At 36.0% G+C, this 26369-nt stretch overlaps 3 protein-coding genes across 3 annotated transcripts in view; 2 read left to right on the top strand and 1 right to left on the bottom strand.

Moving 5' to 3' along the window:
• The first annotated feature begins 47 nt into the window (after window positions 1-47).
• Window positions 48-5368, top strand: LOC105204648 (protein dispatched). Its single transcript, XM_011173805.3, has 10 exons — window positions 48-801; window positions 873-1010; window positions 1150-1827; window positions 1911-2295; window positions 2388-2595; window positions 2689-3076; window positions 3156-3728; window positions 3818-4118; window positions 4210-4510; window positions 4629-5368. Exons 1-10 carry the CDS (start codon window positions 667-669, stop codon window positions 4858-4860), a joined length of 3339 nt encoding a protein of 1112 aa, XP_011172107.2. The 5' UTR covers window positions 48-666; the 3' UTR covers window positions 4861-5368.
• A 707-nt stretch (window positions 5369-6075) lies between these two features.
• Window positions 6076-9178, top strand: LOC105204646 (Bardet-Biedl syndrome 1 protein homolog). Its single transcript, XM_011173803.3, has 7 exons — window positions 6076-6650; window positions 6758-6926; window positions 7210-7419; window positions 7494-7789; window positions 7868-8117; window positions 8198-8377; window positions 8455-9178. The coding sequence occupies exons 1-7, from the start codon at window positions 6637-6639 to the stop codon at window positions 9079-9081; spliced, it is 1746 nt and encodes a 581-aa protein (XP_011172105.3). The 5' UTR covers window positions 6076-6636; the 3' UTR covers window positions 9082-9178.
• Window positions 9179-9351: 173 nt separating this feature from the next.
• LOC105204647 (protein amalgam) overlaps window positions 9352-26369 on the bottom strand; it is a 58153-nt gene continuing 41135 nt past the window's right edge. Inside the window, exons 2-10 of the mRNA XM_011173804.3 lie at window positions 14158-14361; window positions 13550-13917; window positions 13230-13386; window positions 12842-13129; window positions 12529-12632; window positions 12253-12442; window positions 11581-11610; window positions 11358-11467; window positions 9352-11276 (exon numbers count right to left, since the gene is read on the bottom strand). Of these exons, the coding sequence (XP_011172106.1) occupies window positions 11385-11467; window positions 11581-11610; window positions 12253-12442; window positions 12529-12632; window positions 12842-13129; window positions 13230-13386; window positions 13550-13917; window positions 14158-14361 (1424 nt within the window). The 3' untranslated portion in view covers window positions 9352-11276; window positions 11358-11384. The remainder of the gene's footprint in view (window positions 11277-11357; window positions 11468-11580; window positions 11611-12252; window positions 12443-12528; window positions 12633-12841; window positions 13130-13229; window positions 13387-13549; window positions 13918-14157; window positions 14362-26369) is intronic.

Raw genomic sequence — 26369 nt, 5'->3', positions numbered from 1 at the left:
CTCGTACGTTTTAGATGCTAAATGATTTAGGTGGAGTTCTGAATAATGATGTCGTTGGTCGCTGCACATGCGCTAGAAAAGCGTATCGTCCAGCAGCATTGGATTGTACCATTTATCACTGTAATGTAAACACGTGTTGTTATTCGAAGTAAACGCATAATGCGGTTTCCTCGCGAGGAAAATTGACGAGAAATCGCGAGTACGACGCATTTAACACGACTTAGTAGTAACATGAAAATAAAAAAAGCATCATCGTATTCGAATGATTTTGCCATGTCCATACGCTGAAATTCACGTTCGTATGGTTGTTTCTGCGTTCGTGACTCCGATGTCAAAATTTACTCCGATACTTTTTCAATTGCACTCCGATCGTGGACTAAAACGTAAATGAAGGAAATCACAAAATTGTCTGAAAACGTTTGGTATTCTCGGAGATATTTGAATGAAATGAGACGAGCATGATTATGTGATACAAGAGAGTATATAATCTTTGTTATAACAGAGTATTTTAATATACTGTCACGAATTTTTCAACGAACCGCACTGAATGATAGAAAATAATTAATTTATAAATTATATATTGATGGTTTTTTATCTGTTACACAAGTGAAGATATATATTTTTAAAAAATTATATACATCTACAGAATAGTAAGAAATCTAGAAAATGGAACCATCTTGGTTTCCTCGTGTAATTGCTCATCATCCATATATTATTTTATTGTCTGTTTTTATATTTTCTTCGATATGTCTTATTATTCCATTGACAACTAAAAAGTTTGATTTTTCTGACCCACAAATGGTACGTAAATGAATCTTGTTTTCTACATATTGAAGAAAAATTCTACATAATATTTTAAATATGAAACATAGGGCTTTGAGGCAAGAGGTACAGTATTATCGCAAAGACTGATAGCTTGGAATCATTTGATAGAAGCTACAAAACCAAGAGGTGAACTTACTGCTAATCCTTTAGAATATCATCAACATATTAGTCAACTACCTATACAGGTATGTATGATAAAATTTTTCTATCCTACAGTTTTACTTCTAATTATCTTAATATGTGTACATTTGTTCATTATCTGATAGATGCAGACATATGCTACATGTATATATATTATTAAATTTTTTAATGATTTTTTTGTAGTCTAAAGCAAATATGCAAAATCATAGTTGGTCTGAGAAAGAAGAGGGTATTCTTAGAAAGAAACCAAAAGGTAAAAAACGAAAAGGAAAAAAACATCAATCAGTATTAAATATCACAGACCACATAGAAGTGAGTGAAGAGAAAGATGCATGGAAAAAATTACTAGAATTAAAAGACAAACATAATCCACAAATAGAAGATGACAAGGCTGAAGATCATCTTGATAGTGACAATTTCTTCTGCAATTTACCATCTGCTTCGTATGCACGTGTTGTAATCACTGTGGATTCAGAGGAAAATAATTTATGGTCAATGGAAGGTGTATTAGCTCAATGTCATATTGATGGTGTACTTCGTGGGAATGTTCACTTTCAAGCTTTGTGTCAGCCTCAACTCAAGCGTAATGGTGAAGCTGATGGGAAATGTTGTAGAAGTTGGTCACCAGCTAATTATGTGGCACTTTTATCCAATCGCAGTTCTTGTTTGGGAGTAACAGAGAGTGATTTGAGCAGAGTGAAGTCTCTTTTGCAACAGTGCGCTGTTTATTTTCATAATCGCCACTTATCACCTAACTGTGCGGAAGATTTTAATTGTCAAAAACTTGTGCCAACTGATTGTTATTATCAAAATGCAGTTTACCATTTACTGCAATATCTTTTAGATATTAATTTTATTTCTGTAAGAATATGTCTAATATTGTTTTAATGCTAAATAGATTTACTTATTCATTCTAATGTTGAATATTGATTGGATTGTTACAGAAGATAGATCCTCACAAACAAAATTCGACGTTGCATTCTGTCATGTTGTTTCTTCCTGTTGCTGCAAGCTCTGTGACTTCAGATTTTTACAAAGCAATAGACAATGATGATTTAATATACGGAAACTTTCATGTTCAAGGCATGCAATTTGGCCTAAAAAATACGTTGTTCGATCAGTTATTAGTATCTGATTCAAGTTTGGTACTTGCTGGTTTTGCATTTGTTACATTTTGTATCTGGGCATATACCGGCTCTTTAATATTAACGTTAGCTACAATTATGGCGGTATTGTTCAGTCTTGGGATTTCATACGCAATATATACTCTTGTCTTGCACATTGAATTTTTCCCTTTTATGAACATTTTGGCCATAGTCGTAGCTGTAGGTTAGTATTTTTTAGAATATTAAAATAATTGTAAGTAAAAATCTGTATAAAGATGCTACAAGTACATTATTATAACTAAATTTTTTTTACAGGCATTGGAGCAGATGATGCATTTATTTATTGTAAAGTTTGGGAATCTAAAAAACAAAAAAAACAGAAACTTTCTGATGGTGGATTAGCACATTTGGTACAAGAAACAATGAAACATGCTGTTCCGTCAATGTTTGTTACGTCTCTTACTACAGCAATAGCTTTTTTTGCATCAATTGTTAGCAATGTGACTGCTATCAATTGCTTCAGGTACTAATTTGATTGTACATATAGAGTATATATTTTTATTCTATATTTAAATGGTCTAAACTTTTATATACTGATAAATTTCTTTATTTTCAGTTTATTTTCAGGGATGACAGTTATTGCTAATTTCTTCTTGATGATCACATGGTTACCTGCATGTGTGATCGTGTCAGAGCATTGTAAATTATCTACTCTGTCGCCTGTCAATTTTATCACTAGAAAAATTATTCGACCTCTAAGATCTTTAGGAAATAAAGTGACGGTGGGATTCACTGTCGTTCTTACTGGATTAGTGCTTCGTTTACGATGGTTTTGGTTAATAAGCTTAGGAATTGTGGCAGTAGCATGTTGCAGTGTCGTCTTCCATTATCCAGGCTTGCAACTGCCGAATAATGTGGATCTTCAATTATTCCATGATAAACATCCATTTGAACAATATGATTTAATATATTCGCAGAGATTCTGGTTTGAACGATATGAAATGGTGCCTATATTTCATTTATTTATATTTTATAGATATATTTGCATTATAAATGTATATATAATATACTTGACTTGTGTAGGTTGGTGGAGATGTTGAATTTTTACAACCATTGAGATTTGTATGGGGCATAAATCCGGTCGATAATGGTGATTACCTCGATCCTCGTAAAAAGGGAAAACTGGATTATGATGAAACTTTTGACATTTCTCATCCAAAGTCACAGTTGTGGCTTCAACAATTTTGCCGAAATTTACGGAGTCAACCTTTTTACCATAGCACGGTTGGACCTTTATTATCTAACTGCTTCATCGAGTCATTACATTCATGGATGAAGAGACGTTGTAAGGATCCTATTGATCCTCAAATTGACTATACGCCGTGCTGTGAGAGCAGTAAATTTCCTTATAATTCCAATGTTCTGCAACAATGTGCAGCTGAAGCTAGCTTGAGTTTACATGACACACCTAATTTGTGGAGTGGGAGCGGTTTACTTTCTGCAGGTCTAAAATTTGTCAAAGAACCATTGTCCGCGCAGGCAAATGATACGCTTATGGTGAAAATGATGCCTAAGATCAAAGCGCTTATTGTCGAATACGATAGCACATATGCATATAGTCTCTCGTTTGCAAACATGGATAAATTTTTTCATCAGGCAAGTATTATTTATTGGATATTAATTACATTTAATATTTGCTCGAATTCGAATCCTTGAAACAAAAGTAAATCGTTGAATTTAATCAGGTCGAAAGTTGGATGCAGAATCAGTTACGAATGGCGCCTAAAGGGATGCGAGGTGGATGGTTTGTTAGTAATTTCGAATTTTATGAGCTTCAGCGAACGTTACATGAAGGAACCATATGGGCAATAGGAGTGTCGCTAATTTTGGCTCTAATAGTCTTAGTACTTGTGACCTTAAATCCTATTGTCAGCCTATATGCAATTGTAACAATTGGTGCTGTTATTATAGTAACTGTTGCATTACTGATCCTTCTTGGTTGGAAACTCAATATTCTAGAGAGTGTTGCAGTAACAACAGCTATAGGTAAGTAACAATAAAAAGAAGAGTTTAAATTATCTATGAAATTAATTATTAATTTGAAATTAATAAATTTGCGAACATTTTATTCTATTAGGTCTTGCTGTAGACTTTAGCTTACATTATGCTGTGAGTTATAAAGTATGCATCTCTGAAAAGAAAATAGACAGAGTAAAAGCAGCACTGCAGCAAATGGGCGGTCCTACTCTTATGGCAGCAATTACAAGTGGAGCTGCGGGCGCTTTTATGTTACCTTCGAATGTACTACCTTATATACAAATTGGTATTTTCTTGTTACTCGTCATGGGAATAAGTTGGATCTACGCGACGTTATTTTTGTGCTCGATGTTAGCAATTATAGGACCGTCTTTACACTTTGCTCAATTTGAATATCCTAGGTGATTTTTGTCATATAATTAACGTTTATTTAAAAAAAAATACATTTTAGGATAAAAGTAATTAAGTATTACAAGATATAAATTATTAATCAATGGTTAATTTATAAATTTTTTACAGATTGAGAATTTTATCGATTTGTTTTTTCAAATATGAGGCTAGTGATGCGGTTGAAACCGACAAAGATAATAATCGAGCAAAGAAAATTTATAAAGGTCGAGGAATGCTTTCGGAATCAACTGTAAGCACATCTAGTTCTGTATGTCAATTTCATTGCAGTGAACTGGAAACTCTTGCAAGGCCTCCATCGCCATCATTACCACCATCTCCATTATCAACATTACTTCGTTAAAATAGTTATTATTTAAATAATTATTATGTCATTTTCTCTAGAAATCTCAATTTGCTGTTTTAGCAATTATATATATTTTTTTTTTAACTCTACCTCAAATAATCATTTTGTGCATAGGTGTAACATTATATACTTAATGTGACTGTTGACTGTGTTCAAATAGTTTTAAGGTCTTTACTCAATATACTGCTCCTTTGCTACAACAGCGACATAACTCAAAAAATAAAGTTTTTGTTTAAATATTTTGAATCATTAAAATTTGTAATATTATTTTTTAATGCGGTTTGGAAGTAATGATTTGGTTTATTAATTGCAGAGGAATAAAAGTATTATTAATTCTTCACTTAATATATTCAATTCTCATCAAAATTTTTTTTTCTGTGTAAACAACTCAAAAATACTAATTTTTAGTTATGTCATTGCTTGTAGTAAAAGTGATATGGTCTGTCATACGTTACCTATATCTACAGTACATTCAACACACAATATGTAAGGTTAAACACATACACAACACATACACACAGAGGGCTTCCTAATTAGTAGTACAGATATATATATGTATGTATGTATATATACATACATACATACGTATATGCGCAATCAAGAGCATTAATGTCGTTTAGTATTTACTCGACAGTCAATTTCTCTGTAATATTAAAAAAAGTATCTTTTTGCTTATATAGTTAATAACATAATTCAATTATTTTATTCTATGAACAAATAGTAAAAACCAGTGAATCATATGTTATGAAGACTGTGAATACAAACGCACTGAATAGTGTCAATGCTCTCAATTGTGCATACGTACTTATGGCTATGAAGATTTAAATGTTAAATTATAATAATAGTATCAGTATTATATGAAAATTAATGATACAAATGTATAATTATAAACGTATTATTTTTTGTACGTATTATTTGTCGATATTTGTCGATTATTTATCATATAATTTACAATTTATATCAAGATAATAAAGTAATTTTATATGCAATATATATATTTTATTTCAATAAAATATTTTATCAAAATGCAAATTGTTTAATTTGAATTTTTGCACATTCTTTTTTGTACCTACAAATTACTTTTGCTTTACATATTTAAATAAGGTACGTAATATGCAATTAAAACTAAATTAAATCTCTCTAAAATATTACAATTTCTTAAAAGAGTATATTTAATTTTTTACTTTTTTGTATATGATTAGAAAAAAAGCTAAGCAGAAATTTACTACAAAATTTCGTTAATAACGTATGATATAATTTTCACTTTTAAAAGTGAATAAAGATGAATTTAAAGAATTTTTGAAACATACACCTTTAGGTTTTTTTATTTTTTCCGCCTTTCTGAGGAATTTTGTAAAAACGCATTTTAAATTGCCTATTTTTCGTCACAAAAAGTGTAGGCAACTTAAATGACTAATATCTCTATGGAATTTATGCACCACTTCAATTTCCCATTTCGCGCCATTTGATTTGAAGATTTCTATGGAAACGAATATACAAACACAGAGTACATGGCATTCTGTAATTGCAATTAAAAGTTTTGGTTATGGAATGTATGAAGTTTATCAAGTTATTGTTAGTTACGAAATTGACAAAACATGTAAAAAGTTAAAAAAAAACCTTACAATTTAGTTTGAAATGTATAATATATATACAGTTAATGTAATATTATAAATATATTATAAATCTGTATATTGTAAATGGATTCAATAATTATGCTGTAAATAAGTTATTAACTATTTATATAGAACAAAAATTATAAAAATTGTAATCATGCACGGGTTAAGGTAATGAATATTTTTATTATATAAAGAAAAGTATATGTTAAAAAAAATATAATATATCTGTATTTAGTTCTTGTTATATTTTTATCTTTTTATCAAATGTTTCTTAGAGCTGATCATAAATCTCTTGGGATGAGCCGCTGGTTGGAAGCACTTTGGGAACCAAGTGCTGGTTTATTTTCTCTACCAGGTGGGCTTGATATGTTGGATATAAGTGGTGATGGAGATGCTAGACTTATTTGTGCTGATCTAGGACCAGTTGGAAGCGATTCAACAAAGGTATGGTATTTTATAACAAGAAAGTTTGTATATGTATGGAAATAATATTATTTAATACTATTATAGTAAAATACTATTGGAAAATAGATAGAAAAAGGAGAGAAAAAATAAAATGTATTTTTCTGCAAATTCTATTAAAATATTTTGTGTTTTTCATGAACTAAAAAACGTTACAAAGTCTTTAAAGTAAAGAAGGCATGGAAATATTTGTCCTTTATTTTGAATAATTTATACTATTCTTTATTTGACTCATTTATTATGCATTGCTCATTTGTGTTTTTAGATACGAGTGTATAAAGGAGGCGATCAGATAACTGAACATAATATGATAGATCCTCCTTGTGGTATAGTCGGTTTTTATACAGAAAATGGAGAACCTCGATCATCTGTAGTTGCTGTAGGAGCTGGAGCTAGCGTATATATTTTTAAAAATATGAGACCTTTCTTTAAATATTGTCTGCCATACATTGATGCCCACCCAAAAGAACGAGAGGTATGTTAAGCCAATTTTATATATGATATTTCTACATTTTGACAGAAATAATATTTCGGTAATTTGTAATGTAGATTTGGCATAAATGCGGGCTAGACGAGGAATTAAATGTGCTGACTCTTGCGGACGATTTGGAGCTGTTACTAAAAGAACTTGGCGCTACATTTCTGTCTCCTCGTACTTTGAAGTTTCTCTCTTTGGATAATAATTTACGATTGACTTTCGCAGAACAATATAGACGAGTGCCGCTTGTTAAAGCTAATGCCTTAACGGCAATTGCGATTATTCGCAAGGACTCATGGAACGATCCTGCGAGTAGCTGTCTTGTATTAGGAACCGAGTCTGGCGAAGTTCTTGTCTTGGATCCCAGGTATTTTTCTTGCATAATTAAAAATACGTTTATTAAATATTTTATACATATTCTTTACATTGTTTAATTTCCGTATAGAGCTTTTTCAGTTATGGATAAGCATAAACTTGTGTGGCCACCAGTAGCATTTGCCAGTTGTGGCTTATGGACAGGTGATGGTCGCATAATAGTCATTGGAAGAGATGGAAAAATAGGAGCAATTGGGAGAGGAAGTCCTGTGAAACTTTGGGAAAATTTGCCCGCGCCTGCAGTAGCCATTTCTGTCCTCGCTTCTGAAGGAGCAGCTGTAGCTGTTATGGATGGTACTCTAGTGGGATTTTCAAAAAGAGTATGTCTAAACAAAAAATGTATTTCAATATTATGTTAAAAATTTTATAAATTTCTTTCTAATATATAAACTTTTTACAGGGGATAAAATTGTGGCATATCAATATTCCCGGTATAATATTAGATCTAGTTAGCTTACCAGTACCACAAAGCGGACTGTCCCTTTTAGCTGTAAGTACAGTAGGCTATGGAATCCGCATTTATGACAGAAAACATCACGTGGATACAATCAAAATTATGGAGCCTGTATCTGCTCTTAAGGTATTCCTCTCCTCAAGAACACACGTCTAAAAAAAATTATGCAAAAATATGCATGTAATTTTTTTTTATGAATACAGTATGGACGAATGGGACAAGAGGAACGAACAATAGCTATGGTCACTGTCGGGGGTGGTTTATGCATGAAAATTCTGAAGCGCACCGCTGACTTTAATACGAACAATTCATTGTCGAATATGTCGTCGAGTAACATGGCGAAGTTCTCGATACCGAAGAAAACGCGATTATTTGTCGATCAAACAATAAGAGAAAGAGCAGAAGCAAAAAAAATTCATAACACATTTCAGCAAGGCTTTCTTCGTTTACGTTTGACAACGGCCAAACAAGCATCTGAAAATTTAAGCGAAACTCAAGCATCAGGTCCAAATCCTATCACGTTGGAGACAAATGTTCTCGGTTTGGGACCCAATTACATGATTCGTATTATAGTAACAAATATTTCTGAAGGTTTGTCTCCAACGGAATTGTATATTCTCTGCAGAGCTGAGGACACTGATGTGAAACCTCGTGTGATAGATTTGCCCTTGCTACCAAGTGCTGTGCCTATACCATTAACTATTGCAGCAACCTTGAAAAGTCAAATATCAGGAAAAGTTAAAATATTACTTTGCAAAAAATCTAATCCAAAACCTTTGGTAGTATCAACTGTAATATTACCAGCTGCGGAAGAAGATTTTGAAGTCTGAAAAGCATAATTATTTAAATTATAATTGAGAGTGAAATATACATATGAAATAAATCGTATTTTACCTAGTCAAAATAATAAAAATAATAAAAAATAAATTTTGTTTTATAAATGTAAATCAATTATTGTGTATTTTGTATATATATATATGTACACCTACATAATAAATATATAAATATGGTAAAAATAGTTTACAATAGAATAGTATAAATATAATTTTTTACACTGTTTTTTAAAGGATTGTATTAATAATTTACAATAAAATACATAGTACGTTTCATTTACTTTGTTTATTATGTATCTGCAAGTATTATAATCTTATGAATTAATATATCTTTCGTTTTTCTTGATTGTACATGTTACATTAATTAAGGCAACAAGAAGCTATATTCATATACACATCAGGTGTGTTGCGTATTGATAATAATATGTTTTATAAGCATTCTGACTCTAACGACTTTACTTATGTATATTGTCGACATGTTTTAAAATAAACTTTCAACTCTATACATATAAGATAAAATTGCGTAACTAAAATTTAAACTGACACTCTTTTTGATATATGATACAACTTTTCAATAAATGAAAAGATATATGAAGTATTTTTACAATTTCAAGTAATTTATACAAATAATGTTTCGTGATTAATAAATTTATTACATTTACAAAACTTTCAATAATAATCCAATAGATTGATAGCACATTGATTTAATTTTTCTATCATTCAGTTGCAACTTTCCCATTTCACTCCTAAAAATAAATCGTACATGTTGTAAAACTATGGATACAAAAGTATTTAAAATAGTATAATGTAACTCGATATAATAAAATAAGTACAGTATAAAATCGTACTTTGATATTGTTACTAATAAGCATTTATAACTTTTATAAATGTAATTAAAAATTTTGTCGTTGAAAGTTATTTCAAATAATGTAACGTAAAATAATCCAATTTTTGTAATAACACTATGCATAATTTAATTATTTATATTTACTATTATTTAAAAAAAATTTTTTTAAGAATATCAAAATCATATAAAAACTTATTACTGTGTAAACAATGTTTTAAATACTTTAGAAGAGATATGGTTGTTGCATATGTTGCACTGTAATTCATATCTACGACAAGCACACCGTTTTTAAAATGGGCAGTTCTTATACGTTTATAGTACTGCGTATAACATTAATTATAAATCAATATAACAACGTATTAGCGCTAAAAGCTAGCAAACTATTGTGGAAAACACTGTAGAACGTCATTCTGTCACATACTCGCTCCAGTCACATTCATTTTTTATTCGCGCGCATCACATTATACATATTCGAAAAACGTAGGAGTAAATAAAAAAAAGATTCGCCTTTGTTGGAAGCAAACATACGGGAACGTGGACGTAATGATAATAATGAATAATTCTTGTACGATAACTGCGGTATGAGTGCTTCCAACTTTAAACTCTTCGTCGACTCGGTTATGCACATTGTATTATCGCCATAACGCAATACGCAATATATAGTATGTTCCTATAACATTTACTTTTCTTCTACTACATTATTTTAGGTACATGTTTTTCCACGTGTGCACTGTGGATGACAAATCAGATTCTATACATGATTTTTCGGAAGTAGTAGAGACCCGTGTACATGGCACCAAGCGACATCTTTGAACACGTTTCTAATAATCTTAAAGCATACAAAAATAAATTATAATAATATGATTGTGTGTCTCTCTGTGAGCTTACGCATGTATAATGAATACTATATTATGTGTTCACATACACACATATACATGTACGTACATGTGTACGTATCATCTATATATATGTGTATATGATAGATAAAATATATAAATTATGTATATATTTTAAAGTACAATATCCCTTAATAATTATTCGCGATTTTACGGAGTATAATTAAAATGCTCATTTTTTTCCTTTACAATAATGTGTCTTAATGGAACACCTAGGCGAGTATTTTAACATTAATTATGAAATTTTTACTAAAATGTTTTGCATATCAGTAAGTCTCAATAATGTATTTTAAAAAAATTTACTATTATGTTGTACGTAAAATATATTCTGGTAAAAAAGAGGAATTTGCACCGAGAATATGTTTATGCGCTATTTCTCTCCCAAGTGTTCCTACACTAATAAATTCACCATGGCGTTTGCTGGTGTTGCTTTGGCTGCAGCAAATTACCTGTATCATAAATAAATCGGTCACTTAAAAAAATTTGCCATTAACTTTTATCGTTCATCAGTTCCAGCGTTGTGTACTTACCTACGTATTTTAGATTTAAGTAAAGAATTACAGACTTGTGAAGGCACAAGATAAAAGGACTAGGATCAACGCTAAAAGAATTCCGGGAGATTGAATAGTTGCTGAGTTTCCTATAAATAAACAGAAAATTAAGAAGTGATAATAAAAAAGATTATTTAGAATAATGCAAATATCCTATTTGATATTACTGTATTCATTATATTGACAATTATTGTATTCATACCTTCTTTTAGTGCCAAATCAGGTGGATGATCTAAAAAAAATAAGAAAATAAAGTTTAAATATTTGTTATTTATTCCCTACTGAAAAAAATACGTGACAAAATCACATGATAAAATCACGTAACGAGTCACGTAATTAATGACATAAATCACGTAATGAAATATTCCAAATCAGTACGTGATTTTTGAAAATCATATTATTTTTGAAAATTACCTAAAATTAAAAAATCACACGACTTTTTTTTAACTAGGTAAATTTACATGTGTAAATTTATCTAATTTTTTAAAAATAATATAATTTTTTAATAGTACATGATTTTTCAAACCTTATAATTTTCAAAAATCACATACTGATTTGGAACATTTCATTACGTGACTCGTTACGTGATTTTATCATGTAATTTTTTCACGTGATTTTTTCCAGTAGGGTTTATAACTTATTACTTATATCAATACTTTTATTATCTTTAAATTGTTTAATCGCGTAAATCTATAATTTAATTTAATAATCAAATTATAAATCAATATGATTGATCTTTTGCATAAATATCAATTTTTTTATTCGAATCGAGTACTAATTATAGTAAAATATCATGCAACTCGTGAAAATATTTTTAAATATGCATGCAAATATGAACACTTTGCTTAAAATTTGCATAAGATAATCTACGTACCACCAGTAAATATTTGCGGTTCTGAATCTAAAGACCATCCAATTGCGTTTCTAGCCTTCAGAATGGCCTCATAAGGTCCAGGATTAAGATTTTGAAATGTATACTCTACGTTAAATTGATTTCCTGTACCATCTTTGACTTCAGGTTCGACAATGGTCCATTCCTGCTCATTTTTATGACGATACTGTAACTGTAAGTAAAAAAATTGTCTCACGTCTATTATATTTCACTGCAGAAATTCTAATAAAAGAATAAATATGTTTGATGTAAATTTACCTTATATTCACTAATCGGCGAATAACTCTCCAGCTTCCATTTCAAAATAATTTCTGAATTATTATTTATCTGGAAATCATATATCTTCGCTTGCGAAGGTACACCTAAAATATGTTTCGTAAATAAAAATTTGTTTGCTATTCAAGTTCTCTAACAAATCACAACCGTCAAACAAAACTATTTGAATTTTGTTATGGCAATCTTGCGCGAAGACTTGTCAATTTTATATCTTTCATATAATTTGTGTTTCTAAATAATTGACATTTATGAATTATATAATTTGTTTAAACATATTATAAAACAGTAATTGTACCTGTTAAGAAGATAGATTTGGTATCGGAACCAAGAGTATTTTCCGCGCGACACGTATAATAGCCAAAGTCTCGTATCATGGTATGCGTGATACTCAAAACGTGCTTGGTTTTGTTGCCTTCCATTGGATCGTGACGCATTATCAATCCTTTTTTAGAAATAAGTTGCCTGTCATCTCTATACCACGTTACGACTGCGTCGGGATAGCCACTCACGATGCATGTAATTTCCGATTCTATGCCCGTCCCGCTGTAAACTATACTTTTCTCTACCTCGATCTTAGGTTCGGCTGTCACAAAAATGGAACGCGTTAATCACTAATATCAATATGCTTATACAAAGTAGACTGCGAACTGTGTTGACCGAACGCGAACGTGCAATTAACTCACAATGCACAATAACGTTGATCGCTTCTATCGCTGGCATCTTCGAACCATCCTCAGCGAGGCACTGATACAGACCGCTATGAGATTCGTTCACATTCCTTATAGTGATGTAATTTCCATCCAGAATTACATCGGGATCGTAACCGTCCACCTTCTTATTCTAAAACAAAAGAAACAATTGCTTTACCTTTCAATTGTTAAAAACTTGCCCATGATATTTTTAGCATCTGTAATTATGAATATTGCGACGTTTTTATAGCTAAAACAGCGTAATAAGAGCGATAATATTAGAGCTATCAATAATATTTTTAATAACGTTTTACCTCAATGAACCACTTGATCTCGGGCGATGGCTGTATGTCGGTCTCGCAACCGAGCTTGATACTGTGACCCTTTTCCACTTCAACCCTCTTCGAGGGCCATACGCGTATGATCCCCTTGTGCGAGTGCTGCGGCGGAGAGACAGATTCTTGATGCACTCTTTCATCAACCAGCAGACGATGAATCAAGTCTATCGATTGGGGTTTTTGCAATATACTGCATTTGTAATTGTTGGAGCTATCCTCGAGCGTCGCGTTGTAGATCACCAGACTGTTATCTGGCATACGAACGATCCTCTTGTCTTTTGTGTGTGCATTCGATTCCAAGTACAGATAGTCGTTGTCCTTCAGCCATGCGACCGCGTAATTTTCTGAAATAATCCGCAATAAACTTATTCGTGAAGAACATATATAGAGATAGTATAAAGAGAATTAATTAAGGTTACTTAATCACAGTATTTTATTTTCTCTTATTAACAAATATTTCCCTTGTCGTAAAAAAGTTTAATGAAGTATTGATCAACTTTTAACATTAAAGAACAGTTTAGACAGACAGGAACGTATTTTTTAAACATGTCGATTAACGAATAAAGAGCATCTGTTCTACAAACCTGAATGAATCACAAGACAAGGCAATTTTACGGTGTCTCCAGCTCTTACGCGAATACTCATTGGTTGCGATAAGATTTGCGGAGGCGCTTCGGATATATCGGTATTGTCAGCTTCATCGTCTTCATTCTCCTCCTCATCATCTTCGAAAGGAGGATCATCCTCGTAATTCAATTCCTCTGTACTCTTAGTCGGTTTACACAAGCCTGTAATCAAAGAAGATACAATATGACGTAAGTGTTTTTCAAACGCGAAAAATTGTAGCTTCTATTTCAATAAGCTTTCACATTAAATAGTTTAGGTATGGTTCACTAAATTTTACAAAATTTAACATTAATAAGAAATTAATTATGCTTTTCGAAAGCACAATTAACATAATTCGATCATGAAAATCGTTAATTCGCCGAATCGCAAATGCCGGTGGTGAGCTTGTAACTCGTTCGCCAGCGATCTGATTGTCGATCGAAACCGCAAAGCATAATGCGTCCGAAAGCCAAGAAGGATGGTACGGCGGTCGAAATTACATTTCTGGGACACGACTGCACGAGCTCGATTTCGGGAGAAACGGAGCATAAACGCAAGACACAAGCATACGCGGTTTTCCAATATCTCAACATTATATATTTTTTTTCAGCAACGCTATTGCCGATTTCTTATCGTAACAACATAAAACAGAAATCGGCGATTAAACGGAAGAGAGCTTCTTGCGTGTCCGCTATCAGTTTGTCTCAGCGTTTTTTTCTTTTTCAGAGCACGTTCAGAACGGCATTGTACGCGCTATTCGATTTTAGCCAATGTAACCACACCCTGTGCACGAGGAAAAAAATGGGTCGAACCTGACTCTTGGTGGCCAGTCGAGTCAAGTAAACGACAAGAAGCATCCGGCAATTACAAGAATTAAGGTCGTTAAATCGTCGCTTGTCGTGATTGGAATCGTCGATGCGAATCTGTTGCAATTTTAATCGCTTTAGGGTGCTTTAGTAAAGTAAATTGTAATAAACTGTATGCAAATTGTATAAGAATTTACTAAATTTTGTTACATCTTTATTACATTTTTATTAAATTTATTGAATAAATTTTCAAATTACTGTTAAATATTAAGAATGAACCGACAGAGAGCATATAGGCATTCGCCTTTCTTAAAGCACTTCAAAAGAATAAAGACAATATTGCAAAAAAAATTGAGTAAGTATGTTGAATATAATTCTAATTATACAAATCAATTAATAAGATGACACAACAACGGAAACTGTATCTAATAATAATTGTCTGTAATATTAAAGCATTCTTGTGCAAAAAACTTGAAATACCTATATCGTACAGTTTCCTTTGCATTTTGATATTGAAAAATAGTTGTATATTTTATTTCAGGAAAATGAATATACGAAAGATTTGCAGCGATTACGCGGAAGCTAGCCCATGAATCTAGATTAATGGCTGACTACTACATGCCAGCACCCCTGTGCTCCAGTTAGATTGCACCCCCATGATTCCATCCTGGATTCCCTTAGCAAAGACTATGTCTATACACGTGAATAGGCGCCACGGAGTCCCATTTCTCAATCCATGTAACTATGTTCAACTCCATAAGCACCCACGCACTCTTTTAGTCAGTCTAATGTCGTGGAACATTGCGTTCATAGTTTATATTCACTTCGCGGTGCGCACCAACGAATATGTGTGTCATCTCGCGATATGTGTCCCTACCAATTTTATTTTTGAAAAAGACCTCATACTGGCAATTCGTAAAACAATTCGCTATTTTTATTACGCTGAATATTTATACCTATTTATATGTAATATATATTTCAAGTAGTTTCTATTTATTAGAAAAACGCACTTCAAGGTATATGAAAAGTATTGATCATAATAAAAATTTAAATGGATAAAAGTTTTTTTTTTTAATTTTGTTAGTTAAAATCAGATTTTTATTTTACTAGACTTGTTATACGTTTATGTTGATAATTGCGGTTTCGAAATGTTTGATAAACGCGAAGTAGAATGATTAGAACGTTGTCGACCTTAATTGAAAGGCGAGATTGAGAACATTGATCGAAGGAACGGCACAATGATTTAAATTGATCAGGTACACGAAATACATTAAGGTGTGGTTTGCCACATTGATGGTCCCGCTAAGGTCTGGCATTTTAAACCTAGCCTTCTAATTTGTCTTCCGTATCTTGTTTCCCAAGCAAGTTTATTACTTTGAAATATGCCTCCGTAGGAAAATTACGAAATCATCAGGAACATTACGAAACAATCTTTTCTTTCTTTTTATATCAAGGCACCAGCCAAGATTATGTAAAGAATGAGATCTTATTAAAGAGGGCTTTCAATTAAAAAAAATATATATCCTGCAACACTTTTGTTGAAAACTAAATCTATCCTGAATTCGAAGATTTCGCAGTTGAATAAAAAGTGCGATCGACAGTTCCGGCATACATTCGTATGTCAGAATTAGAGAGTCAAGACTTTCCTGTCGTAAATCAACGTAGAAATGCAACGACTCATCAGATTGCGAAACAGAAAAGCCCCTGCGTTTACCGCAGCCGGTCTCATTCTCATTTCCATTGACCAATTCGACCAACGACAAGATCCGCAGGGAATAACGGTTGTGTAAAAACCGCAAACTCATTTTGCATCGCGGGCACGTTTTTTTACCCTGCTGATGTCATAGATATGATGACGGCATAGTCGAAAAAAGGATAAGGTAGACCTTAGTCACGTTCTTCTACGGGACACGTCATCCTCACGTGAGGTTTTGACAATGAGAAAGAAACGGGACTGGGCGAACTCTCTCTCAAATTTTGCCCTACAAGTCAACAGTATAGCCGTAAATTACTGACATTGAGATGCGCGGAAAACATTCCTCGCGTAGCGAAAATGTCAGAGTGCATCCACGGTTTACCGAGTGCATAGCGTTACAACGATCGAGCGATCCGCGGTTTCGCGCGGGGCGCGAGCATCAAAAATAGCTCCTTCTCGACGGGGAGGAGGAGAACTGTGCCGGTCGTAAGCTCGTAGCTGACTTCCGTTTACGAGAGTATGGCTCCCTGTGCAGCTGGAGCCATTCGGATTCCACGTAAAATATAAAATCCTCAGATTATAAGGTGCAACGAAAGAGCTCTTTTCTAAAGTCCTAATTTGATGCCAAATCAAGACACATTTGTTTAAAACAAAGGAATAAATATAAATTAACAAACGGATAAAAAATTAATAAAAATTGATAAAGATCTAGTTTCCTTATTTTAATATTCCTATGAGAGTGTACGTATATTTAGGGAGATTTTTTGTCGATCCGCAGGACTTCTCAGAAGAGTCTTGAGACGCACGTACTATATACTTGGTGATCGTTCGTCGGTTGCGGAGAAAGACGCAGCCTTGGGTAGCACATGGGGTGCTAAAGGAAACGTCTTAACGATCTCGGAGTTCCTCTTATCGATCGCGCGTTTCTCCCTCCCGTTGACTTCGGTGTCTTTGTTTGTTCCGGCAAGCCTCACTTTCCTCTCGTGGGAAAGCGGCATTGTGCCCAGAGGGTGGAAGATACGAAATTCTTGACACAAGTTCAGATTCCACAAGAGAGGCATTGTTCTTGAAAGCCGCTGTTCTGCCTCACCCCGGAAGTCGACTTGGCAAGTCTGTGCCAACATTCCGCGAGTATATCGAAGGCCACGTTTTAAGCTTCTTAGAGCAAAGTTATCTTTCGGAAATCCTACACCAGGGACAATTTACAACAATTAGACGCAACGGAATAAACATGAATCTCTTTTAGCTGCGTTTCATTTATACCCTTATTGTTAGTTACGTACGTTTGCGATCTTCCTTTAGAGCTTTTACGAGTGGGTGGAATGAAATATTGAAACGCGTCTTTTATTTTCCAAATGGATCGATATGATCTTTGCTGATTCTTCCAAGGACGGCGACAATCGAGTCACTCGCGTCGCATTAACGTACAGACTACATTCGATGAGTGCGTTTGACAGCGTTCGATGGGCAGACGAATGTTGAATGGGTGACGTCAGCCCCCGCATTCTCTCACGCCTTAATGGTTATTATTGCCGGGAGGCACGCACTCTTATCCCCCCCCAGAGGGTCCCCAAGACGGCGCACACGCACGCACATGCGTTCGAATACCACGAAGGAGGGACGTGCTGCGGACGACGACGTCGACGGAATGTGCAACGCGGTGCAGCGTGTTGGAGCGCGTATAACAAAACGGGGAGTGCCATTGGCCGAATTGACCCGCCGAGTCCCCTCGATGCTCTTGGCGTTCGTACTTGTTCCAACTTGATACAGAGCGACGTTTCTTCGTGCTCTAATAAATTCAAAAGATTTCCCAAAAATATCTATATATTTATATTATTACTTCATCTCTTATATTTTAATTTTTTTTCTTTTTTAAATAATAATGACGAGAAGGTTTCAAAGGAAATTTAATCTAATATTAGACTTCAAAAAATTTCGATGAGAAAAGGACTGTATGTTCTAAACAAGAAAATTTGATTTGTATAATACAGTGATCTAATCGTGACCTGATTTATACATTATTTTGAATCATAATTTATGCAAATACCTCTACATCCAATCAAGAATAGATTCGGAACTGTGAGGTCTCGATAATGCGACATCTGACGATCTAATTATTTAATACCGATTAACCGGAGATTGTCATCCATATGCATGCGTTCCATTATCTATATTCGGATGCAGTTCGGTGGATGCAATAAAACGTACTCGAACAGGTGAACGACTCTGTTCCAATAAAACTGAAAGCTCTCTCAGTATCCCGAAATGACTTACATCTCTCAGTTTCCGCGACGCCATCGCCTTTTTTCTTTTTTTTTCTTTTTTCTCTCCTCTAATGAATTGCGTTAGTGTGTTCCGAAGGGAGAACATTATCGTCGAGAGCGAGAGAAAAAAAAGTTGCGCAATCTCCGGCACGTACGATTCGGAACGATCCGTTATTGCCGGTCTCGCGGGTTCGGTTCGCCACCACGAGATCGGCGAAAATAACCGCGCGCGGCTGCCGCGAGGGATATAACGCCCGTTGGGAGAAATAGCGAAAAGGGACGACATTCGGAACTGGCTGTCTGCCAAGCGGGAAGATAACGCGGGTCCGCAGATGCTCCGCCATCGGCGCCGCGCGCCGTCGTGCGACCCTAAGACTGGCTTCGCGCGCACCATCCTCGGTGACAGCAAAATGTATAAGAACGAAACACGTTCAAGACAGCATAACAGAGAGACATTACAAATCTCACGCAAAGTCTGTAGACATTTTTTTGGATGTCCGATATGATCGAGATAAATTAGAACGTGTGAGTCTTCAGCGAGTGTTTTTTTTTTATGTTACATCGGTACAGGTAATAAAAATATAACGTGAAGAAATCTTATTTACGACTTTTTTTTATTGAGAACTTTTGACGCGATGGTTTTATTCTCGAATGCCTCGAGAACACGTTTATCTACGTGGGAGCAACTGGGTAAGGAGCAACTGAGCGGCCGCGTGTACAGCAGGACTTTTATCGAGTTCAGAAGAGCCTGATTTAGATTCTCAGCTCACGCGTTTTAGAACTAGCGCGTTGCTTCAGACAGCTCCGAAATCGTCTTTCATCGGACTTTCTCAAGAACCGGCCGCCTATTTGGAGACTACCGTTCGAACAACTACCGTTCGAACATAACGAGATTCCGAGAAGTTTAATCGAAAAAGACAATCTATTTAGTACACAACAACGACAAGTACAAAACGTTATTTGTTCTAGCAAATAATTCTCTGATGACTGCTCAAAGTGTGCAAAGATTTAATAACGTTGTAATTATGACAGGCAAATTGTTTAATAATTTCGGTGATGGTCATTGTCGCGGCACAATGAACCTGAATCGCGATGTGGTTGCGATCTCGTAGTCCCGTCACGCGTAAGCTCAAGCTCTAGCACACGTACATCACCGCCTACCAATACTTTCCCTTGTTTGGAAAGCGACGCTTCTAAGAATCGCGCGGTTAATCGCGTGTTAAAGACGCAGACATGGATCTCAATTTCGCGTAATTACATTAGTTACGTCGTCACAAGATTGCATGTACCATCATCTTTCTGCTCTTATGAATTCGTTGAATTATTCAAGATATTGTGAATTATAAATCATTTTCTCTAAACGTTAAAATTTATTGGCTCGAATAAATTTAAATCAAAAGAGATAACAATAAATTAATCTCGAGTATACACTTTAAATCAAACGATGACATGCAATTACGATATGATATCGCTCGAACAGTCTTTTTTATGAGTCACGTTGCGATAAAAAATTTATTGATTCCACTCGGTACCTTCTGCTCTACGAGATGTACAGATAATTTCCAACGTTGCAACGTACAAGCATTATTAGTCCTATTTGTCCTTCGTCTTATCGAGGGTCTTTATGAGAAAGCTCGATGCTGTATCGTAGCCAGTTTAAAAGGCCGTTAAATAGTGAGTCAGCTTATAGAAAAAGAGAGATGACCATGTTAAATCGCGCGTGACCGGATCGTTTCGGGTATCAAGAACACGAGATGTTGCTGTGAATAACATTAATCTTACTCTAGTTGGGCGTAGACGCGCAGGATCGACCGTAATGCATCTACGAGAAAATACTGCTTTCAAATATCTACGACAATCTTTTTTACTTCAGTCTTCTAGCACTCAAATTTTTCCAGCAAGTTTTAAATAGCGGATCTTTAGCTTATAAAGAAAACAATATACTTTATAGTTTTATTTTATAAAATGTTGAATGAACATCGTGTTCTACGTGATATCGGCAGTTCTTTATTATCTATAATTATTTACTCTTGTCATTAAGAGCCTACACCTTTCTCAAACACCAATTAGCGTGTTTGTATGTTTTCAAGTGCACTGCAAATAACGCAGCGGATAATTAGTCAGTCCATTGAATACATTCGCTTTATCGCATTATCTTCTTCATTATCGTCAGTACGAAGGAATATACATCGCAAGAAGAGGATACCTTACATTTCTCAGCTCGTCGTATCGAATTGCATAATACAGTGAAATAATGTCTACCGAAATTCAATCCAAAGTATTACACGACGACTCATGTAAATGCGGTGGCACCTAAAGAAAAAAAAACATCGAATGCATTTTTGCTAAAAACCACTGGCAATCCCAAAAATTCAATCTAAAATATAAAATATAAATTAAAGTAAATTCTGATTCTTATAAAAAAAGATTCTTATAAACACACCGCTTAGAATATTAATATGCATTGCCACTCGCTCCGGATGTCATTCGCTGAAGACCGTTTCATTGCGAGGCAAGCGAGGTCAAGTTGAATTATTCTTAGTGTATACTAAATGCACGATAAATTTTACTCAGGACGTCTCCCACGCGTTATAAATCAACTGTCTTATTTCGCTCTTAAATTACGCGAGACCGTAATTAACGCGGCGTTTGCGGGAAATGTGTGTTAACTATCTCGCGATCGGTGCTGCCAAGGTTTTACCAATTATCAAATTGTTACGTCCAGGCGGCCGTGTAGCGATCGTTGAAAGCAAAGGAAAAAGGAAACGAGCGAGCGAAGGAACGCGTACAGATTCCACGAGCCAACGTTGCGTGCGAGCGAGCGCTGATCGTAAAGTCCGTTTAATAATAAGGATATAACATCGATTCAAACGGACGGCGAGATAAGAACGGTGCGAAGATACACTCATTCTAATGCGTCCGTTGGCGCTCGTGTGCGCAGCAAGTCTGACCTTAAAGCACGATAATTGCGTTTACCGACGATAAGCCGAAGCGTTTAACGCTCAACCGGCCGCAAAACATATCTTCGCTCAAAACGTTTAATTTACCGCGTAAGTTAGCACACCTGAGCCATCCACGAGTGTTCGTATTGATATCCTCCTCTTCCTCCTCCTCCTTCAACTGATCCTTATTAGTCGCGGAGTACGCGTCGTTCGACCGCGTCACGTGGCCGCTACCAAGCTGCTATTAGATGATGTCATCCTCCGAGCTGACGTTCCTCGACTTAGACATCCTTAATTACCGCGCAGTCGTCATTACTGTCACAATTAGCGGGACGAGATGGGCGCACGGCGCACGGCGCACGTTCACGTCCGTGATCATTTTCTCGCGGATATCTTTCCCCCCTTGCCCCTTTCTCCTTTCCGTTCGCGACATTTGCCCATTCACCGTGCTAATTGTTCCCGCCCCTTCGGGGAAATGTGTATCTATTTCGTTTACCCCGTAATCGCGACAAAGCGACGGCTTTCGATCTTTCTACAGCTGGTGCGCAATCACCTGTGTATACATGAAAATCGCTCGACCGTTATTAATCGCAAACGGATGCCGATCTAGATTAGATCATTACACAGAGATATCCGATTCGAGTAATTACACTCGCGCGAACTATAATCACGTTCGCGCTAAGAGATCGCGATGGATTCTAATGGGCCGTAAATACGTTACGCGCGTTTCCTCTCGATACAGAGGAGGATTCGATGCAAATCGCGATCGAAGCGCACCTGGACACAATGTAAGATCCACCGTTAGTCACGGTTGACCCACTTGTCACTCTGTAAATCACGGGACGTACGAGACGAGAGGATATTCTACGTGGAGGGATTCCCGTAAATCCCTGATGAAAACGCCATGTCGTGACTCGTCCAGATAACGACTCAGTCCTCGACACTGCACAGATCGATGCACCGTTGTGCATTGTGCTGACCATCGCTGCGTCATGGCACGCATTAATTGATCAGTCAGCGTTCAGAGATGTGGCATTGTAGATTGCAGACCAAGAAAGACGTCTAAGATTGTATTACACATTTTTTTGTATGGAGCAAAATATATTTCTCTATAAGAAATTATATTTTAATAAAATGCATCTACGTGTCTTGAGATATAAAAAATGATAACAATAATAAAATTCTTTTGACATTTACAATTAGTCGGTGCCTACAAAAATCAGTTGTAACAATTGTCTCGAGCTCTTCCGTGTAAGATTTCATTTTAAAAAAGACGTCAGCGACGTTCTTTAAATTTATACAGTACTCGGCTACGCGATACAATCATTTCTGCGAAGACTCTGTCGGACGGACCAGTTTGTCGGGTTTCGTATATGGAAAAACGAGCCTTACTGGAAAGCCAACTGGCATGCGTTCCGCTCGTTCGGGGGGACAGCGGCGCGATCATAAACAGTTTTAACGACCTTTATATCGCATCTAGGTGCATCCAACGATCTCATCCACGGCGATCGATATTACATCGTTATCGTGGATCGAGCGAGGAAATGATGACCCGCTTAGAGAAAACGGGCTTTATTAAAAGCCAGACGTACACCTCGACGCTCGGAGTGTCACGTTGGATCGCACGCTACTTTTAATTCACTAGCCATCCATTTTAGTTGACACGCGGCCAAGCGACGCTCGAGCCGAGAGAGATTGGGAAAATGCCATCCCGCGATGGCGGGATCCGATCGATTTATGATGTCGCGTACTAACATTGACCTTTACCGCGCGCCGGCCTTCGTTTCGAGAACACCTTCGTGCTGCGGATTATCAAAGACAACCAAGTGGCGGTCTATACCGCACCCCGGGGCTCCTTCGTATCGCGACTCGCGATCTTACCGAGAATACTCGTTACACAGATACTCGTTATGTATTATAGAATGCCGTTAGGCCAGGGACGATTCCCGAGCGATGTCGTAACGAGAAATGATCCATCGCATATTGAAAATTTCTCTTTTTCTCTTCTTAATTTTTTCTTGCCTACGCAAATATGTGAGAATAAAAGAAAAAGAAAAAGAAAAATTCAAGATAGAATATTTGTCGATTAATCTACGGATCGCTCTTTTAATTTTTAAGACACTGGTGCTCGGTTTTTGCCCTTCTTTGTACGGAAAGATTCTCTCGATGGCTCCCTTTGTTCACACGGTACTTCGCGAATCACTATAATATAAATCACCCTCACGACGCAGTCGAACGCATAACTTACTCGACGCCCGATACAAGCGCTCTTCCGGTTACGCAACCGGTTGCGCTTACGCGAAGCCCCATTGTCATCGTTCGCATTTACATGCCGAGGATGCACCCACCCGTTTTCAGCCTCATTCACCGGGGCGCCGCAGATGCATTCAAGGATTATATTGTCTCCTAATACGTTCGCCGTTCAGACTCGCCTGTGTCTCAATGGAGATCGTTGTCCCGCTCGGTACAAAGTATCGTTCAGAATCCCTCCGAAGCGAAAGAACTGTGAATGAGAAATTATGTTGCGCCCTTCATCGAATATAAATCTCGCCGGAAATCATTTGTAAAAAGCGTCAATAAACTTCATAAAATAGTGAAACGGAAGAGGGAGCCAATTAAAATTAATTATTCGACAATCTTCACTTTTTTTCAAGTATTAGCTTCTAACAATTATATTTGTATAAATATTTTCGTACGTTATTCTATGAGAATCTTATTATAATAGCAAATGCTCTTGTATAAATCAAAAGTTAATAAATTTCAAATTAATGTTGATTATTCGTACAATCTGTTCGTGATTTAATAGGTATTCATGACTCTTCAATACCGCACGAGCCATTCACTCGCATAATATATCGACGTGCTTTCGCTTGGTTTCGGTAGCCATCAGCTAACGCGTTCGTGAGACCGCGGGATAATTACGTCATTATTATAAACGAGGGTCAAGACGCGGGTTCACTCTCGTATGGGCAAAAAAGGCGAATACTGACACCACCGAGAAGCTTCTTCGAGCCAAGTTAACCGCGCTCGCGGTTGCTACCGGGCTTCGGTAAACTTGTCTCTTCCTCTCTCTCGTCGAGAAGCGGCTCTTGCAACAGAATAATAATGCGATGGAAGGTGAAAGGCAGCGTGCTTGGTTCCTCCTCGGTTAACCGACTCCACGGAGATTTCGACAATCTTTCCCTTTTTTTTTGTTGATTTTATGAGAAATGATGATACAGCGATGATGAAGTAGACTTGGAACGGATAGCAAATGTTTGCTCGCCTTTTAGTGGCAAACTTTTCGTAGGACAACGAAATTTCGGTAGAACAAGCGAAGCCACACCGGATGTTGATGTGACCGAGTAGTGGTTTTCGCTAAATGACGTTTAACATAAATTTCAAACAGAAATCGGCAGAACCGGCAGCGGCAACGAACTTTGATGAATCATACGCGTCACATTAAACAAGACATTATCGTGTACGAAGTAATGAAGATAATTTCCATCAGTTAACTGAGAATGTTGAATAAAATAAAAACAAGGAAGTACAATGTACCATAATTTCTCGAAAGTCTTGTGAAAGTCTTTCGGGTTCGACGCTCATGCACGAAAATGAGCCGTTTCCTGTCTCGGAATCTTTGGCACACTTACTACTGTTTAGCGGGGCATCAAGCTGAGTGGACAAATTGAAACGACTCGTTGACGGAATTATTTAAATGAAAGCGCGACTCGCGCCTCGCACGAGATGTGCGTCTCGCATAATCATCAGCGATGTACTCGCAGCACGTCTAACACCGTTTCTCGAGACGTCTGTTTAGGTTTAGTAAGTTTAGTAAATAAGTCTACAAATTACTGAATTAACATCTAATTTTATAAAGTAATATACCGCAGTAAGAATAATTTTTAAGTAAAATTGAAGTAAAACGTTTTTTTTCTCAATAAAATGACCCACGTAAATTAAAATTCTATTATGGCACACGTAAATTACAACCGCAAAATATTTACCTTTACGTTATTTTTACGACCAAGCTGTACAATGATTGTAGAAATAAATCTACTTTAATTGCGATTGGTAATCTGGGTTCCTTCAACGCCTGAAGAGGTATCGTTGGTGACATCGACGTAAGACGTTCGTCGTCAAGATATATATTATATTCTAAAGTCCCTCTAATCGCCCGTCGATTTACGTCGGCACTCGAGAAGCACACAAACCTCGAGACGTAGCGCTTGTCAGAAGTTTTCGTCGCCGGTCATTCGGTTTGCGTTGAAGCCAGTGTCGCGCTCGTACACTCTACTAATAGGAAAATCAAGTACCGCGCGGCGAGAATGACGCTTGGCAGAAGCGCGACTTTACGACAGACGGAGGAAGGGCTCGCGTCTCGCGTAATACCGGCTATATCGGGATGGACGACCGGCCGTATGTTGTTCTGGTGGTTAATTTCGCTGTTCCTAGTTGCATGCCGCGCACCGAGGTCATCGGCCTGGCCAAGTAACGAAGCAA

This window comes from Solenopsis invicta, chromosome 3 (genome assembly GCF_016802725.1).
Source record: "Solenopsis invicta isolate M01_SB chromosome 3, UNIL_Sinv_3.0, whole genome shotgun sequence".
Classification (NCBI taxonomy): Eukaryota; Metazoa; Arthropoda; class Insecta; order Hymenoptera; family Formicidae; genus Solenopsis; species Solenopsis invicta.
This window is presented reverse-complemented; position numbering and strand designations above follow the sequence as displayed.

Excerpts from the sequence above, each read along its gene's own strand:
- LOC105204648 (XM_011173805.3), top strand. The coding sequence starts at position 667 with ATGGAACCATCTTGGTTTCCTCGTGTAATTGCTCATCATCCATATATT. Across the intron at positions 1,828-1,910 it reads TAGATATTAATTTTATTTCT|AAGATAGATCCTCACAAACA; the intron begins GTAAGAATATGT and ends GGATTGTTACAG. Across the intron at positions 2,596-2,688 it reads ACTGCTATCAATTGCTTCAG|TTTATTTTCAGGGATGACAG; the intron begins GTACTAATTTGA and ends CTTTATTTTCAG.
- LOC105204646 (XM_011173803.3), top strand. Across the intron at positions 8,118-8,197 it reads TAGTGGGATTTTCAAAAAGA|GGGATAAAATTGTGGCATAT; the intron begins GTATGTCTAAAC and ends AACTTTTTACAG. Across the intron at positions 8,378-8,454 it reads AGCCTGTATCTGCTCTTAAG|TATGGACGAATGGGACAAGA; the intron begins GTATTCCTCTCC and ends TTATGAATACAG.